We start from the raw sequence: 17295 nt of genomic DNA, 5'->3' as shown, positions 1-17295 counted from the left end.
TGGGCAGTTTACATAAAACATTTTTAAACATTTACATAGAACACTCTCAAAATCAATATATCAATATAACAATAACAATAACATACCAACTAGAACAGTATTGTAACAATAACTTTGACACTCCCTCAGTAGGTTCGGTCTCTCAGTTTGGGGGGGAAACCTGTAGATGTTATGGGTCAATCGGCCTCACCAACCACAGGACCTCCGTCTTTGCAGAGTTGAGCTTCAGACGACTCTGCTTGAAGAGCTCCCTTTTGCAGGCCCTGTGGAATTGTGAAAGTTCTGGCAGGACCCTGATCTCTTTGGGGAGCTCATTCCACCAGGCGAGGGCCAGGACTGAAAAGGCCTTGGCCTTGTTGAGGTCCGACGTACCTTTTTAGGGCCAGGGATCCACACCCTGTTGGAAGTGGCAGAGTGTAGCACTCTTCTGGGGGTATAGGCAGGGAGGCAGTCTCTCAGATACACTGGGCCCATACACTATGGCCTTAAAGGTGATTACCAAAGCCTTAAGATTAATCCGGAATTGAACTGGTAGCCAGCTGAGTTCTTGGAGTACTGGCCGGATATGAGATCTCCATGATGTCTTAGTGAGAATACTGGCCATGGCATTCTGCACCAGTTGTAGTTTCTGGATCAAGGATAAGGGTAGGCCTGCATAGAGCGAGTTGCAGAAATCCAGTCTAGAGGTGACCATTGCATGGATCACTATGGCTAGGTGCTCTGGTTCCAGGTAGGGAGCTAGTAGTTTGGCGGAGGTGGTAAAATGCCAGCCGTGCTACCTTTGTGACCTGAGCTTCCATTATAAGGGAAGTATCCAGGATCACGCCCAGGTTCCTGGTGGAGTGAGTTGCTAGGAGCTGAATGTCCAGGGTGGGCAGCCGCGCTTCTTCCCATGGTTCCTTCCTACCCAACCACAGGACCTCCGTCTTTGCAGAGTTGAGCTTCAGACGACTCTGCTTGATCCATTTTGTCACTGCTTCCAGGCATCTGGCTAAAGATTCGGGGGGGGGGGGTCAGGACAGTCATCCATCAGGAGGAAGAGCTGGGTGTCATTTGCATATTGGTGGCAACCCAGCCGAAACCTCCACACCAGCTGAGCAAGAGGGCGCATGAAGATATTAAATAGGATAGGAGAGAGGACTGCTCCTTGTGGGACTCCACATATGAGCTGATGATGGCTAGATACTCTCTCTCCTATTACTACCCTCTGTCCGCGACCCTGGAGGAAGGAGATCAGCCATTTGAGGGCTGTACCCTGTATCGTTGGCTTAAGAGCTATTGTGACTTGCATCATGAACCCTAGGCCACATTGGAAGCTTGGAACATGGCAACATAACAGCAATGTGTGTGTGGGGTAGGTGGGGGTAGGTCCTCACTGCAGAGAAAGAATACAGTGGCTCCATTTCCCCCTATCCCTTATTGTACTGCTTTCCTGAATCCCCATATAAGTCTTGCTGAAACTGAGTGTACTGCATCTAAGCTCTGCATTATACCGTCTGCCACTCTGCTGGTGATGTCTGCTGCTCTGAAGCCTGAGGTCTGCTATTAGCAACTCCAGTTACTGTTTTTGTTTGTAGAGCCAAATCATTGCCTAATAGTTCCTCCCATATTATTACTGCCCATTTTCCTATAAAACCCTTATATTGAATTGGGAGTTCAGCTAACTCCACTCAAAAATCTGGGCCACTTTCTCCACAAACACTTTGAATTACGTGGATATCCTTTCAGTTAGTTCCCCCCTCCCCCCTGGGAAACACACTCCAGCATCAAGACCGCTCTTGGCACTGTGAAGCAGCTGAGGGAACATTTCCTCATGGAGAGCTCTTCCCAATCGATGACTCTGAGAGTCCTATCTAGAGGCAAACATCTCAGCTACAACAGCCCAGGCTACATTTCTGTGGCTATTCCAAGTTTGCCCATCATTGCTATGAAAGCCTGCTAGGTGGTTTGGCCAGAGACTATGGTGGTGCACAACCAATTTGTTACCCATACATTATCCTCTATGTCAGTGGTCCCCAACTTTTTTATCACCGGGGACCAGTCAACCCTTGACAATTTTACTGAGGCCTGGGCGGGGGGGGGGGTAGTCTACTAGGGGACAAGTCATTGGATGGCACCGGAGGGCCGGGCTTAGCTGGCAGCCGCTACAGCTCTTCTGATTGGGCAAATGAATGAGAAGGACAGGGGAGCAAGCTGGCCTCTGTTTCTTTTCGCTGTGGTCACTGAAAGCAGCGGGCAGGAACCTCGTTGCCATGGAGTTGTGTGGGCTGCCCTGGGAATAAGGCGCTCCTGGACGTGAAATGAGGGAGTCCTAGTCAGAGCAGGAATGGAGAAGGGGAGCTTTGTGACCTGGACTTCTGCAAAGTTGGGTCAATATTAGTGGGCTGAAGCACCTAACTTCTTAGACAGAGCCGTGGCCCGGTACCAACTGATCCATGGCCCGGTACCGGTCACCAGACTGGGGGTTGGGGATCACTACTCTATGTGAACTAGGATGTCATATAACTATAGCAGAGGGGGTAGCTGCTTCTCCAGCCAAGTGTCAGCGTTTTTTCCAATTCTCATCAGTGTGGTATAGTGGGTAGAGTGTTGGATTAGAATTGAGGAAATTAGGCTGAAATCCTTCACTGTGGGTGACTCTTTCTCATCCTACCCTACTTTTAAGTGTTTTGCAAGGATAAAATGGCTGAAAGGAGACCCATGTACGCAGTTCTGAACTTCTTTGAGGAACAGTGGGATGAAAAGTACTAAAGAAGGGCTTTGTTGTTGTTATGTGCGAAGTCGTGTCCGACCCATCGCGACCCCATGGACAATGATCCTCCAGGCCTTCCTGTCCTCTACCATTCCCCGGAGTCCATTTAAGTTTGCACCTACTGCTTCAGTGACTCCATCCATCCACCTCATTCTCTGTCGTCCCCTTCTTCTTTTGCCCTCGATCGCTCCCAGCATTAGGCTCTTCTCCAGGGAGTCCTTCCTTCTCATGAGGTGGCCAAAATATTTGAGTTTCATCTTCAGGATCTGGCCTTCTAAAGAGCAGTCAGGGCTGATCTCCTCGAGGACTGACCGGTTTGTTCGCCTTGCAGTCCAAGGGACTCGCAAGAGTCTTCTCCAGCACCAGAGTTCAAAAGCCTCAATTCTTTGACGCTCGGCCTTCCTTATGGTCCAACTTTCGCAGCCATACATTGCAACTGGGAAGACCATAGCCTTGACTAAACGCACTTTTGTTGGCAGGGTGATGTCTCTGCTTTTTAGGATGCTGTCTAGATTTGCCATAGCTTTCCTCCCCAGGAGCAAGCGTCTTTTAATTTCTTTGCTGCAGTCCCCATCTGCAGTGATCTTGGAGCCCAGGAAAATAAAATCTGTCACTATCTCCATTTCTTCCCCTTCTATTTGCCAGGAATTGAGAGGGCCGGATGCCATGATCTTTGTTTTCTTGATGTTGAGTTTCAAGCCAACTTTTGCACTCTCCTCCTTCACCCGCATCAACAGGCTCTTTAGTTCCTCTTCACTTTCTGCTATTAGAGTGGTATCATCTGCATATCTGAGGTTGTTGATATTTCTCCCTGCAATCTTGATCCCAATTTGTGACTCCTCTAATCCCGCATTTCTCATGATGTGCTCTGCATACAAGTTAAATAGGCAAGGCGACAGTATACAGCCTTGCCGAACTCCTTTCTCAATTTTGAACCAGTCAGTGATTCCATGTTCAGTTCTCACTGTTGCTTCTTGACCTGCATATAAATTTCTCAAGAGACAAATAAGATGCTCTGGTATTCCCATCTCTTTAAGAACTTGCCACAATTTGTTGTGCTCCACACAATCAAAGGCTTTAGCATAGTCAATGAAGCAGAAGTAGACGTTCCTCTGGTACTCCCTAGCTTTCTCCATGATCCAGCGTATGTTGGCAATTTGATCTCTAGTTCCTCTGCCTCTTCGAAATCCTGCCTGTACTTCTGGAAGTTCTCGGTCCACATATTGCTGGAGCCTAGCTTGTAGGATTTTGAGCATAACTTTGCTAGCATGAGAAATTAGTGCAATGGTGCGGTAGTTTGAACATTCTTTGGCATTGCCCTTCTTTGGGATTGGAATGTAAACTGACCTTTTCCAATCCTGTGGCCATTGTTGAGTTTTCCAAATTTGCTGGCATATTGAGTGTAGCACTTTTACTGCATCGTCCTTTAAGATTTTGAATAGTTCAACTGGAATGCTGTCACCACCACTAGCTTTATTGTTGCTCAGACTTCCTAAGGCCCATTTGACTTCACATTCCAGGATGTCTGGCTCCAGGTCAGTAACTACCCCACTGTGGTCATCAGGGATGTTAAGCTCGCTCTTGTATAGTTCTTCTGTATAATTTTGCCACCTTTGTTTGATCTCTTCTGCTTCTGTGAGGTCCCTACCATTTTGGTCCCTTATCATACCCATCTTTGCATGAAACGTTCTCCCCCTTCAAGGATCGCTGCCTTGTTGTGGCAAGGGGGCTTGCGTAGTTCAGTGAAGCTATGAGCTATGCCGTGCAGGGCCACCCAAGACGGACAGGTCATAGCTGAGAGCTCTGACAAAAGGTGATCCACTGGAGAAGGAAATGGCAAACCACTCCAGTATCTTTGCCATGAAAACTCTATGGACAGTTCCAATAGGCATAAAGAAGGGCTTACCTACATGATTTAGCAAGCTGCCTTGAATGGCAAATTCTTCTTCTTGTGGAGAAAGTGGAGAAAGTCTTCCTGAAGATATCTGAGTCATTCAGATTGCCAGAGTAAGGAAAAGAGAATTAGATGGCTGGTGGGAAAGAAAAAGGATGGGGTGAGCATGAAAGTTAAATCTTTTGGAACAAAAAGTGCTGCCGCCATCGCAGCATTCCAAATGGCTGGTTCCTAAAACTGGGTTGGATAAGGACTGAGAGACTTGTAGTTTGGAGAGGCAGTGGAAGAATCACACACCCAGCTGATGATACAGACTAAAATCTGACCAATGTTTCACCAGATCAACAGTTTCACTTCAGCAGCCCCACCTTTAACAAGTTCCAGGTGTGAGATGTCAGGGACATCTGCTCAAGCAACCCAGTGAGTGTTGGCATGTATACGGATTCCTCAAGACCCAAGCCAGGACATTCACTAATCCCATCCCCAATAGCTCAGAGCAAAGCCCTGTACAGTAAGCAACCTTTGAATGTCCTGTAAATGAATTGCAATGGGGGTCCTTCCAAATGTGCAAGCTCAGTTTCTCTACTAGCATAGCAGGTAATGGTGGGGGCGGGGGTAGTCTGTCGCAAAAATAGTTTTCAAGGATCACTGAGTTTGACTGTGGTTCCTTCTCACGCTCACTTGAAGAAGTTCTCAAGCAACAACAGAAGATGCCTGATCTCCTCTGCCCACATTCTCCAGCCCCATTTCTTTCTATCCCTTTCTGCAGCTCCAAGTAGGAGAGGCTGGGACCAGCTAGTAATTCTCCTAACCCAAGTACTTGCAAGAGCAATTGCATCCCATTTTTACTCAGGGACCTGGCCAGTTATGCTGTATCATCTGGATCCCATCCTACAAAGCCCTGGGGCTGCAGTCCAAGGAACAAATCTGTTAATGGTTCATTTATTCTGGGATGAAAGTATCTCCACCTGGAAAGCACTCCCATAAAGAAACCTGACTGGATTAGCCATGGACTGAGTGGGTATATATTGCTGCTTTGATCATTCCTTATCGATTCTTATCACCAGGAAGATTCAGCTAGCCACAGGTGAGCCACAGATGGTAGTGTGATCAGTGACAGTGGCCCTGAACAAAATGATCTTGACTATCTTAAGTACTGATGTAGATTTAACTGTTCCTTTTGGGGACACAGGTGCCGCACCCACATGCACGTGCATGTCGGCACGAGGGTTCAAAGAGTATTTTTTTAATGAGGCAGAAGGTTTGGGGATGATGTTAGGTGGTGTATCTTCTTCTCTCACAGGTACTTCCCACTCATCCTGATTCTGTTGGCTCCAACACGCCAGCCTCTCCCTCCTGCGCTATGCTGATCCTTTCGTGTCCTTCCAAGTTGCAACTACTAGAAGGGATTTTGAGGAAAAGCCTTCCCCAGACCCTTTCGGTAAAATTAAACTGTGGCCTCTTGCTATTTTCCAGTTTGCTCTGCCCAAAAGAAATGCTCTTTGGGTAATGAAACAAGAGCATGAGATTGCCTATGCTCCACATACTTTATCTGCATCAATTGTAGCATGGATGAATTGCTTTATCCAAGTGTACATTTAAGAATTTTAGTGTGAAAAACAGGTACTTTAAATCTGTACGTTAGAACGGTATATAGAGTATTAGGACTGACTGCAGATCCTTCTATGTACACACTTGTGAAAAACCTGGGGTTGATGCTTTGTAATGTTTAAAGTCTATGAAATCATAGTTTGTGGTGTAACAAGTGTTTCAGTTTGTGGTGTAACAAGAAATCTTCTATTAAAAACAAATCATGGGATGTTATCATTCCAAAGCAAAGAAAGTTTCCAAGGAGAGACAGCTTGGAGGTTCAGCATGGAGTTTGAATGGAGAGTGTGTAAATGAGCATTGAGAAAGCAATTGTAGAGTAGCAGATACCACTGGGGTTTCTGTTTCATTTCAGAAATCCATCCATCCTTCACTACCTAATTTTTTGCCTAATGAGCAAAGCTGGAAGTATCAAAAAGTTGCCACAATATCTCCAGCGGAGCTAGCAATGACTGGTGGTGCACACTATAAATCTGACAGTGCCAGGAGGACACTGCCATGCATTATTGATACTACTCCTACTTGTTAGTTGCTGCAAGAATCAAGGAGGAAATATTTAAATATCATTTAAGAAATATTCATTAAAATGCCCCAGAAATGTACATGGACTATAGCATGGGGCAGTTGGCATATTCTGGGTGTGGGCATAAGACATTAGAGTTTGACAGAACCTTTTTCACCCAGAATCCCCGCTCAATCTGCACTTTACTACTAACTCCCAGCTATGATTCTTGACAGGTTCATGGAGCAGTAATGCACATAAACCGTGGGAACCCAGCTGGGCACGAGGTGCTTGTGGATTCCTGGCCAAAGTTCAAAGCTGTCCTCACCCGGCCACACAGAGAGGTAACAGCCTTCAGAATCTCTGTGGGACACACTTTATGGGATTCCAGCAAGTTATGGGTTATGGAATGGTTTTTCTTATCGAGGCAGGCTCATACAGAGAAGAATTCTTGTTAGCTACTGTTCCTAGAAAGAGAGCAAACTCCTTACCTCCATGTTATCCTGATCCTAAATGTGTTTTTAGTATGATTCATGGTCTCCCAACTGGAGGCAGAATAAACATTTTCCTCCCCCATGCTCCTGAATGAAACCAAAGCAAATCCAAAAAGCCATTTGTTATGTTATGGGCATGGCATCTCAGATTCATCCTTATATCTGTTAGATGCCCATTGACTTTTCCAGTGAACTCACTTGGCAGTTGATGGAAGTAGTCATATGAAGCTCATGATTATTCTTGCTGAAACTGATTTGAGAACCAATACATTGATCAATATAACCCCAAGAGTCCCCCCCCCAACAGAACTAAATATGTACCAACTGAAGAAAGCAAGACTCCCCCTTTCCCCAAGGAAAATAAGGGCTCCTCCATCCCCATGAAATACATATAGGGTAGCCTTGTACCCAGGTGCACATGACATCATTTGTGTTGAGCCGACTAAGATTATTATTAACACCTAATCAATACCTTATACATAACAGTCCCATATGACACTGGCAGGAGACTGACAAACAGACAGATCCTGACAATATCAGCCATCCAAGGCTCCCATGTGGATAAAAATTACATAATAGGACCAGCAACAATTCCAGTGTGGCTTTCTGTAGTCTGAAACAAACTGCCAGTTTTGCAGAACAATGTAATCTGTAAAAGACAACGTGATTGGGGGGTTATGAAAACCATATTGGTAACAACATCTCCATAAACAGACATTGCACAAAAACCTGGTGTTCAGGCAGGCAGCACGTTTTGTTGCCCTTGTGATCCAAAATGGCACCTATTGTTACGTTACTGGTTTCCACCACTAAAAGAAGGAGGAGGAGGTGGTGGTGGTGAGGGGGCAGAGAATGGAGTGATAGAAACAGGGTAAGAGGGGAATGGTGGCTTAGGGAATGCACCTAGTCTGGGGGACAGAAGGAACCAACAAGAAGGATGGAAAAGTGAGCAAGAGCAAAGTGGGGAAGCAAAACAGAAGCTCACTGGAGGGAAGTAGGTACAGCAAGGGATGTAATCTCCCCTCAGCACAGACAGGGGAAAAAGTGAAGTGATGTGGAAGAGGTAGAGGGCAGGGAAAGGAAGGAAAGGCAGACAAGAAGTAGGTAGCAGAAGCGGAGGAGTAAAGGAGAGAAAGGCAGCAGGGTGGGTGGTAGAAAGAAGCCAGAGGATATGGGAATCTGCTGGGGTGAGGTTTTGCCTCCACTGCCAGTTTCTCAGTTGTTGGCCTCTAAAGTGTTATTGGATTCATTAATATGCATATGTTAAGATTAATAGCAGAAGGGAATCAACACAGAAATTTCTGCAGCACTAATCTTATTACTTCTTTAGAACACCAATAAAAGTTATAGCAAAAAGAATCCATCTTTAACCGCTCCTCACGGAGCGGAAAAAATAAGACAGTAAGGGCCCCGAGGGCGGGCCCTGTCCGGGATGAGGAAGGGTGCCGATTGGACCCTTACCCCGGACTGACAATTGAAGGGACCATTGGAGGGCCTCCCGATCCGCCTCCCCACGTCGGCCGCATCCGGCCGACCGCTGCCATTTTCTCACTCGCCCCCAACACGGCAGCTTGCCTCCTGCCAGCCCGGCGATGAGGAGCTGGCGCTGCCCCCAGCCGCGAGCAGGCCGCCTTGCCACCGACCCACACGGCTTCCTACCACCCTCGGCCACGCACCAGCCTTCCTACCACCCGCCGCCGCGCACCCGCGGCCGAGCCGCCACCGCCTTCCCCCGCAGCCGTGGCCCCGCCACCACCCGCGGCAGCACCACCAGCAGCTTCGGCCGCCCCGCCTCAGGGGACAACACCTCGCCGCCGGCCCGGCCAGCCTCGAGCAGCTGCCGGCCTCCGCCGCGCCAGAACCGGCAGAGCCGCCCCAAGCCAACCTGACGCAGCAACGAGCACGCCCAACACTGGCCCCGCCGACGAGCATGCCCAATATCGTTTCCTCCCTACCCTGCAACGACTCAGGTAGGGCCCGCGCAGGGGGGAGACCTCAAGGAGCCGACGGGTGACGGAGGAGGGTCTCAGGCTGCACAACCACCCCACCCAACTCCATAGGCCCGCTATCGCTCGCTGTATTTTAACTGCAGTGGGCTTAATTACTAGTTATTCAATAAATGTGTTAGACTGAGAGACAATATTTAATATATGTGCATTAGCTTTCTTCCCTTATCAAGCACAAATGCATCACACTGGATGATTTTTAAAATGCTTTACATTACACACTCAACACAAGGGACCAGTACGTGTGCTGGAATGTAGTAAGTGGACCTTTTAGAAGAGGCCTAAGCTCTTTGCTGCTCTGACTTATGCTGATGATTAAAGTTCGGGAGAGTCATTCAGGCCTCATAGCTACATCTAGCTAGCCTGGGAAAGCACAGGGAGATTATTGCGTTCGTCAATTTTAATTTTTACGTCATTCTTTCAGGTTGCCAAAGATGACTCTGATCTTTACACCAACATGTATGCTGCATTTTACCATGACCTTGATGCGTATCGGACACTGTTGCAGGACTCAGATGCTGTCAACTGGGCTCAAACCTTATATATCCTTGGTAACAGACAACTTCCTTTAAAGAAAAGTTAGGGGATGGGAAGACCCAATAGCAGCTTTCTTATCTCACACAATCCGTAATGTCCAACCCCTGGATTTTCTCATTATCCATATTCCTGCCTGCTATCCATAGGAGAAAATCAAAAAGCAACAGTGAAAACAGTAACCTTTTTATTAAGACTGCACAAAATATCACAAAAAGTTGAATTTAGTAGAAGGAATTCCCAACCTCCTGGTGGTATCTGGAGATCTCCCAGAGTTACAACTGATCTCCAGATTACTGAGATCAGGTCCCCTGGAGAAAATGGCTTCTTTGGATGATGGATATTATGGCATTATGCCATACTGAGGTCCCTCCCCTCTTCAAACTCTACCTTCCCCAGGTTCTACCTCCAATTCTCCTGGAACTTCCCAACCCAGAACTGGCAACCCTAAACAATAACCCGTAAAAGAAACCACAAATTTGACCATCCGAAACCACTGGGAGCAGTATTCATAATTGGCTAAAGCCTAAGTGGGTGGAAAAGGGGTGGGGCCAGTCTGGGTGAGGGGCCAATCAGAAGGAACAAAGCACCTTCCAATTGGCCCCTCACCCGGACTGACAAGAATTCCGGCCAATCGGAAGGCGCAAAGTGCCTTCCGATTGGCCCATTACCTGACTGGCTGGAGTTCGGTGGGGAGTGGTCCAGGCGGCGGAGGCTTCCCTGCAGGACTTGGAGCAGGCCCGACGTGTCCCTGACATGGCAGGCCTGCTCCAAGGCCCACAGGGAAGCCAGGGATTTGGCGGGGAGGGGGGCGGGCAGGCAGGGGGTCCCACATCAGGGGGGCCGGGGGCCAAGGGTCGCCGCGGGCCTCCCCCTTTCAAAGCCCCCTCCTATGAGTGGGCTTTGAAGCCTAGTGTAAAGTATAAAATCATTACCATCATAAAAGAGAATGTCAAAACTATACAGTAAATTATGTTTAAAAGAACAATCCCTGTCCAAGTCTACACATGGCTCCTGTCCCAATTAGGAAAGGTGGAGGGAGAGAAGGAGAGGCAAAGATTAAAAGCCGGGAAGAAGAGATGCATTTCCAAGAGCTTGGCATCCCAGCGTAAGGACCTGGTAGCAGCCCAGTGCGGCTGCTGCTGTGCATAATCGGTGAAGGTGAATTAAGGACCTGGCTGCATACTTCTGTAGAGTGCCTTGTTATGTGGGTCAGAATATCTTTAATCTACAAGACCACCAAAGGAACAGGCTGAATCTCAGGTGGTGAAGAATCTTAGTTTTCAGAAGTCCCTTCGTAACATCATATTGTGTCATTTCTAGATCTGGCTTATTCTCATCTTTTGATATTAGTATCTTGCTAATCTGCTTTATGCCAATAAAGGTATTGTGTGTGTGATATTAGTCCGAATTTATTTTAAATTAGAATCTATTCATTGTCATTTTCTTAGTGTTCTTCCTCATAGTGTTCTACCTTTTCTATTACCTCTTTGTGGAGTTAAAACAACATACAGCCATATTGTGATACCATGAGAATATTTTTATCAGAATAACCGCAAATGTTCCCTCCACCCATCATTTATGTATTTAAATATGCCACTTTCCCCTCCAAAATAGGGCTCAAGAGAGCTGCCAACCAAATCCTTTCTGATTCTTTAAAATAAAGTATAATGCTTACTTTGCTATCTTGAGCAGATAGCTTCAGTTATGTAGCTGTGTTAATCTATAGTAGCAGAACAACATTTTGTTCTTCCTAAGAAGTGCAAAACGCATCTAACTCTATTGAAGCCCATGGGCTTGGTAGTGGAAAACACCACAAAGTCTCGTGTGATTTATTTTGACCCAGCAGAATTTCAAAGGCAAGAGACAAACAGAGGTGGTTTGCTATTGCCTGTCTCTGCCTAGTAACCCTTGACTTCCTTGGTGGTCCCCTTCTGAAGAGGCTGGGTTAGCCTGGGCCATCCAGATCAGAGCTGATTGTCTTAAAAGGAGGTAAATGCTGCTTAGGATAGTGCAGTTATTCCACTAATGGGCAGCCATAGTTAGGAGGAGGGGTCCATTACTTTAATGCTAGTCTTGAATGCATACATTTAAGCCTGATATGTACTCCCTTCTCTTAGTGACTGGCTATTCCCCCACTCTCTACAGGGCACCAGGATGGGCTCTATGAGGCTTCCCGAGATGCTGCCGCCGCCAAGCAAACACAGTTCTCACCATCTTCCTACTTCACTTACTTGCACCCTGACCCAAATAAAATGCAGGCACGTCAGTAAGTGTCCATCTTGTCCCCCTCCCTTTCGTTTGCAGTGCAAACTGCAGCACTACATACTTTTTGGGGAACCCATAATCATTAAGAGGAAAAGTCCAGAGAGGTGGGTATGCATAACTTGGAGAAGAGAAGGGAAAGGGATGATATGATTGCTGTGTTTAATAAAAGGTAGACATGTTGAAGAGGGAACTAACTTGTTTACTACAGCTTTAGAAACCAAGCAATGGATTCAAATTACAGGAAAGAAGGTTTCTCTTAAATATCAGTTAGCATTTTCTGACAGTGAGGGTTATTTGTAAATGGGATATGCTGCCTTGAAGTGGGGTGGAATCACCTTTGTTGGAAGTTTTTAGGAGGAGATTGGGTGGTAGTTGGGTGGGTTGTGAGTGGATTGGGTTGGGAGGGAGTGGGTATTTTTAGTACAGTGTAAGTCTGGGGCTAGTTAATGTGTAGGATGTTTGGATCCCTTCAGAGGAGCTTACCAGGGGAGGGGGAAGCCAGTGGAGTGGCCCTACCAAGGCCAAGGTGATATCATGGTGGTAAGAGGTGGGACAGAAGAGTGGGGAGATATAATGGTACACTGAGGCTCCAGCCGTGGAGCTGTCACAGCCGGATGCCTGGACACACTCGCCACTCTTCTAACCTTTGTACCATCCCCAGACATGTGAGGGTGAAGGCTTGGGAGGAACTGAGACTGAATAGGCTGCCTAAGGAGGTGGTGAACTCCCCCTCACTGGCAGTCTTCAAGCAAAGGTTGGATACACACTTTTCTTGGATGCTTTAGGATGCTTTGAGCTGATCCTGCGTTGAGCAGGGGGTTGGACTAGATGGCCTGTATGGCCCCTTCCAACTCTATGATTCTGTGATTCTGTGATTCTGTGATCTTGTGTAACACCAGGCTGATTAACAACAAGCCCTCTACCTTGCAGGAGACTTTCTCCTACAGGGTTCTCCTGGTGCCATCTATCTTGGGAGTGGACTGAGTTGGCATAGAGTGGAGTTCGGTGGAGGACTTGGCCATCTGGTTGGTGTGCCAGCCACCTAGTACACTACCAGCTCCCCTGTCAAGCCTCCTGGAGGTGGTAACAGCCTGGGTATTACAGTACCCAAGACATATAATGTTGGGGGACTTCAACATTCATGCTGATTCACCATCCTCTGGGTTTGGTTCGGACCTGGTATCAGCCATGGTGACACTAGGATTCTCCCAATTGTCACCGGCCCCACCCATCAGGCTGGACACACCCTCAACTTGAACTTTGGCGCTGGGGTAGAGGTAGATCTGATGGTGACTGATGTCCCATAGTCATACCACTATGCTCTGAAGGCCCAGTTTAGGGTACCAACCCCTCCCTGCTTTGGTGGTGGGCATATTTTAGTCCACTCACAGAGACTTTTGGATCTGAATGGAGGCCCAATACATCTCAGTTACTCACTTGTGGTGCTGGTGGAGGACTGGCAGTCCCACCTAGTAGCTGATATTGATAAGTTCACTCTTTGATGTCATCTCCGTCCTCACCTCAAATTAACTCTGTGATATATGTCAGAGCTATGGGAGAAGAAGACAGCAGTAAAACAATGAGAGTGAGTGCGGAGGAAGATTCGCAACAAGGTGGCAAGAACATCTTACTGCACACTTATGAAGGTGTATGAGATAGCAGTGAACGTGGCGAAATTTGAGTTTTATGCTGCTTCTATTGTGTCTATGAGCTCTTGCCTGGCACAATTATTTAGGGTAGTTTGGTCACTTAAGACCCTTGAGGCAGGGTGCCAAAATTTTAGCCTGGGCATCGGGCTCCCCTGTGGTTGTTCCCCCGGGGGCATTTTTATCAAAAGGTCTATCAAGCCGGGGGGAAGATGGAAATTTTGCCATCAAAGATGTTCAAAAATGCATGCAGAATGTTTCTGAGCCTCCGATGTGTAGCAAGCTGTGCTAGACTAAGTTTACTTTTAGTCGAATCCACAAGGACACATTATTATATTTCGCTCTCCTCCTGTTGCATTAACAGTTTTTTGTGGGGTTTTCTGTTGGGGGCTCTCTTTCCTTCCAGGCTAGATCCCAGCCTGAGGCTTTCCACTTTGAATAGTTCCCATGTTGACCTGCTGAATGAAACATGGGCCTATGGGGGCAGCAAACACAGTCGTGGGTACCTGGCCGCTTTGGTGCGCTCCTTCCCCAACAGCTGCATCCTGGACAGCAATGGACGCCTGGTCAGCTGGAGCATCTTGGATCCTTTTGGTGCACTGGCACATGGCTATACCCTTCCAGAGTATCGTGGTCAGGGCTACATTACTATCATCAATAAGGACCTGGCCATGCGTGTCCATGCATCGGGCTACCCTGTATATGGCAATGTAGCTCTTGATAATGAGCGCATGCAGAACTATCTTAAATATTGGGGCTTTCAGAGATTATCCGCATTGTGCCATTTTATTTACCATACCCCTAAACCTTCCACTGGAAGCATATAACCCTCCTTGAGTCTCAGCACACCTTGTGTGACCTTTTGAGACAATGAACCATCCATGTAATGAGGCAGAACTTCAAAGATACAGTACTGTGCTAGGCAAGGTATACATGCTTTCTCCCAGCCTTTTCGTGTTATACTCACTCTCTGTGAATTATCACTCTCCTCTTCTCTGCTCTTCTCTCCAGACATTCATGAATGCCTCTTACACATTTATTTGATCATTTTCTTGAAGTAGATTACATGTCATAGCCATGAATCCAGTCAGTGATCTGATAATCTGGGCAGTGATCGGATAACACAATTACAAAAATATACCTTTGGCATGTGTCCAAAGTCAGGGGTTTGTTCTTCAAACAGTAGCAAAACCTTTTTCTATTTCAGAAAAAATAGACATGCTATCCATTTAAGGCTGACAAAAAACAAATGGTGTTTTTCTTACCTATAAGCATATCCGTTCAGTTTGTTTAAGCAACCAGCCAACCACAATGCAATAAATGCGGTACAAAACTTGCTTTGTATCATTTCCCTGGAAAACTTCTACATTTTTAACTCTCTCATGAATTGCTTACCTAGTTATGATTTCCAGCACTGCTGTACTCGATTGTATGCATGAAGTCAAAGGTAGATATCCTAAAAGAAGAACCATTCTTGGACCATAGATATCCAGCATGTGTAATTCCTTGGAAAATCAGTGCTGTCTACAAGACTAAGTAGTCAGAGCAGGTTGTTACATCTGTTATTGTGTGTGATATGTGCACATTTATGTTAGGTATATTTCTATGAATGAGCTCTGGCCATTCTGGAGCCAATTTCACACTAAATTAATCAAGTCCAGGAATAAATCTCTCATCTACAAACTATTCTAGTTGTTAATTAGGATGTTGGTTTAGGTTTTAACACATGACTAGAGAAATGTGGCATAGCCTGGAGTCTATTCTGAGAAAAGAGATGGGGCTCCAGAGCAAGTCTGGGGGAGGATGGGACAGGGAGACATTTTAAGCAAAGATAGTTTATTGAGCCGGATATAAAAGACACTTATACAATAAAAAATATTAGGTATATAATAGCACCGATTACTTGGTTCACAAGAAATGCAGATATTCCAAATGCCCACACACTTGTGCAATATGAAAATGAATGGGATCAAGGTTAGAGAGGAATGCAGAGGTACTTAACTTGAGTGAAGAGGTCTTTTCTGAAGGTTTTCAAGGAGAGATGCTCAGCCACCCAGCAGTTCAGCTCACATCCTGTTTATAGGTTGCGAACATGGAGCTGGTTTTCTGTCATCAGTTCAACTTTTCATTGATCTGCTTATGGCTGTTCAACAGGCTATTTCACTATATACATTCCAAACAGTGCAGTGCACAAAATGGAATGTGTCATTTAGCCCTTTGATCTTCCATGGCCTAGAATGTAAGATGCAGCATCAGCTCAGCCAATTGTGCCAGTAGTTCATTACAGTGGTCAACTCTGGGTTAGGAAATTCCTGAAGATTTGTGGCTGAAGCTTTGTGGAGGCCAGATTTGGGGAAAGGAGGCAACTTAGCAGGGATGTGATGCCATCCACCCTCTGATGTTGCCATTCTACCCAGAAGAACTGATTATAGTCATAAGATCTCTGGAAGCAGGACAACTCCAGACCCAACTTGGAGGTTGGCAAACCTACCTATTGCACATGGCCACAACAAAATTGTTGAATACTTAAAATGTAGGTACAAGATGACCTTCCTTGCCACATGTAATTTTCAGGGAAATAGTGAAATGGTGATGGATTATAAATACCCTATACTGAAAGGAAATGCATCTGTGGCTCTGGGCATGTAGAAACCATGGAACATGTTCTCTTTCAATGTCGATTCTATAATGAGATTCGAACTAGTCTAATTCTTCCATTGCTAGGCAGATTCCCAGGGCACTCAGGAGAATTTTACATTTCTCTGCTGCTTGCAGATATAGAAAACAACACAACTTATAGAGTTGCTAAGTTCTGCGCAGCAGCGATCAAAATTCGTAATAGAATGGTCTGTTTTAAATGAATCTGGACAGCTGTGTCTATCTACCTTTTGTATTTTCTACCTTTTGTATTCTCTATATTTTAAGATGTTTTAATTCCTGGTTTTAATGGATGTTTCTTATGCTGGTCTATGACCGTAATAAAACTGTATAAATAGGCAGAGAATATGTTCATTGCTGCAGAACAATAAATGCTGCTAAAACACTATATTTCGGTAGGAAAAAGAAGTCGTTTCTATACAACAGAAACTGGAAGGCAGACAATTAAAGCTGAGAAGGATTTTTTCTTTTTCTAAAATCTGCATATTGAGAAGAAAAAGTCCGTCCCCTCCACACACACACCTTAATATCATCATCTGAAGTACTGGAAATGTCCCCTTTCATCCTTTCCTTGTATGAACTCCCTCATCAGGAGTGAAAATTTGTTTGGGATGGAGATGACATTTCTGTGGGTGAACAACAACCCCAAAATATACACGTCTGGTATTTAGTGCAAATCCTGAGTGTGTGTGTATGCGTGGAAGGGTCCTTGTACACAACACACATCTTTCCTTCAATCAATAGGAACAGAGGTGAGATATGAGCTGGATTCAAGATTCCTCAGAGCAAATTCATAGGACCTTTAATGTCTTCCCTCAACAGCTATCCTGTGTCTCCAAGGAGCTGCTGCTGAGGGTTAGGGAACACTCCAAAATAATATGTCATATGGCCAGATCTATGCATCGAGAAGGAGGGAATTGGCCATGAAGTAAA

General features: G+C 46.0%; 1 protein-coding gene across 2 annotated transcripts; it reads left to right on the top strand.

Moving 5' to 3' along the window:
- The first annotated feature begins 5381 nt into the window (after positions 1–5381).
- LOC143829570 (glycine N-acyltransferase-like protein 3) lies at positions 5382–16700 on the top strand. Of its 2 annotated transcripts, XM_077320711.1 has the most exons (6): positions 5383–5733; positions 5950–6087; positions 6993–7100; positions 9681–9807; positions 11939–12059; positions 14111–16700. In XM_077320711.1, the coding sequence occupies exons 2-6, from the start codon at positions 6010–6012 to the stop codon at positions 14529–14531; spliced, it is 855 nt and encodes a 284-aa protein (XP_077176826.1). In that variant the 5' UTR covers positions 5383–5733; positions 5950–6009; the 3' UTR covers positions 14532–16700. The 2 variants fall into 2 exon arrangements, with proteins under 2 accessions (XP_077176827.1, XP_077176826.1); XM_077320712.1 differs by lacking the exon at positions 6993–7100 and having other exon boundaries at positions 5382–5733.
- Positions 16701–17295: the final 595 nt, after the last annotated feature.

This window comes from Paroedura picta, chromosome 2 (genome assembly GCF_049243985.1).
Source record: "Paroedura picta isolate Pp20150507F chromosome 2, Ppicta_v3.0, whole genome shotgun sequence".
Lineage (NCBI taxonomy): Eukaryota > Metazoa > Chordata > Lepidosauria > Squamata > Gekkonidae > Paroedura > Paroedura picta.
Note: the sequence above shows the minus strand (reverse complement) of the source record. Positions and strands in the feature narration are given on the sequence as shown.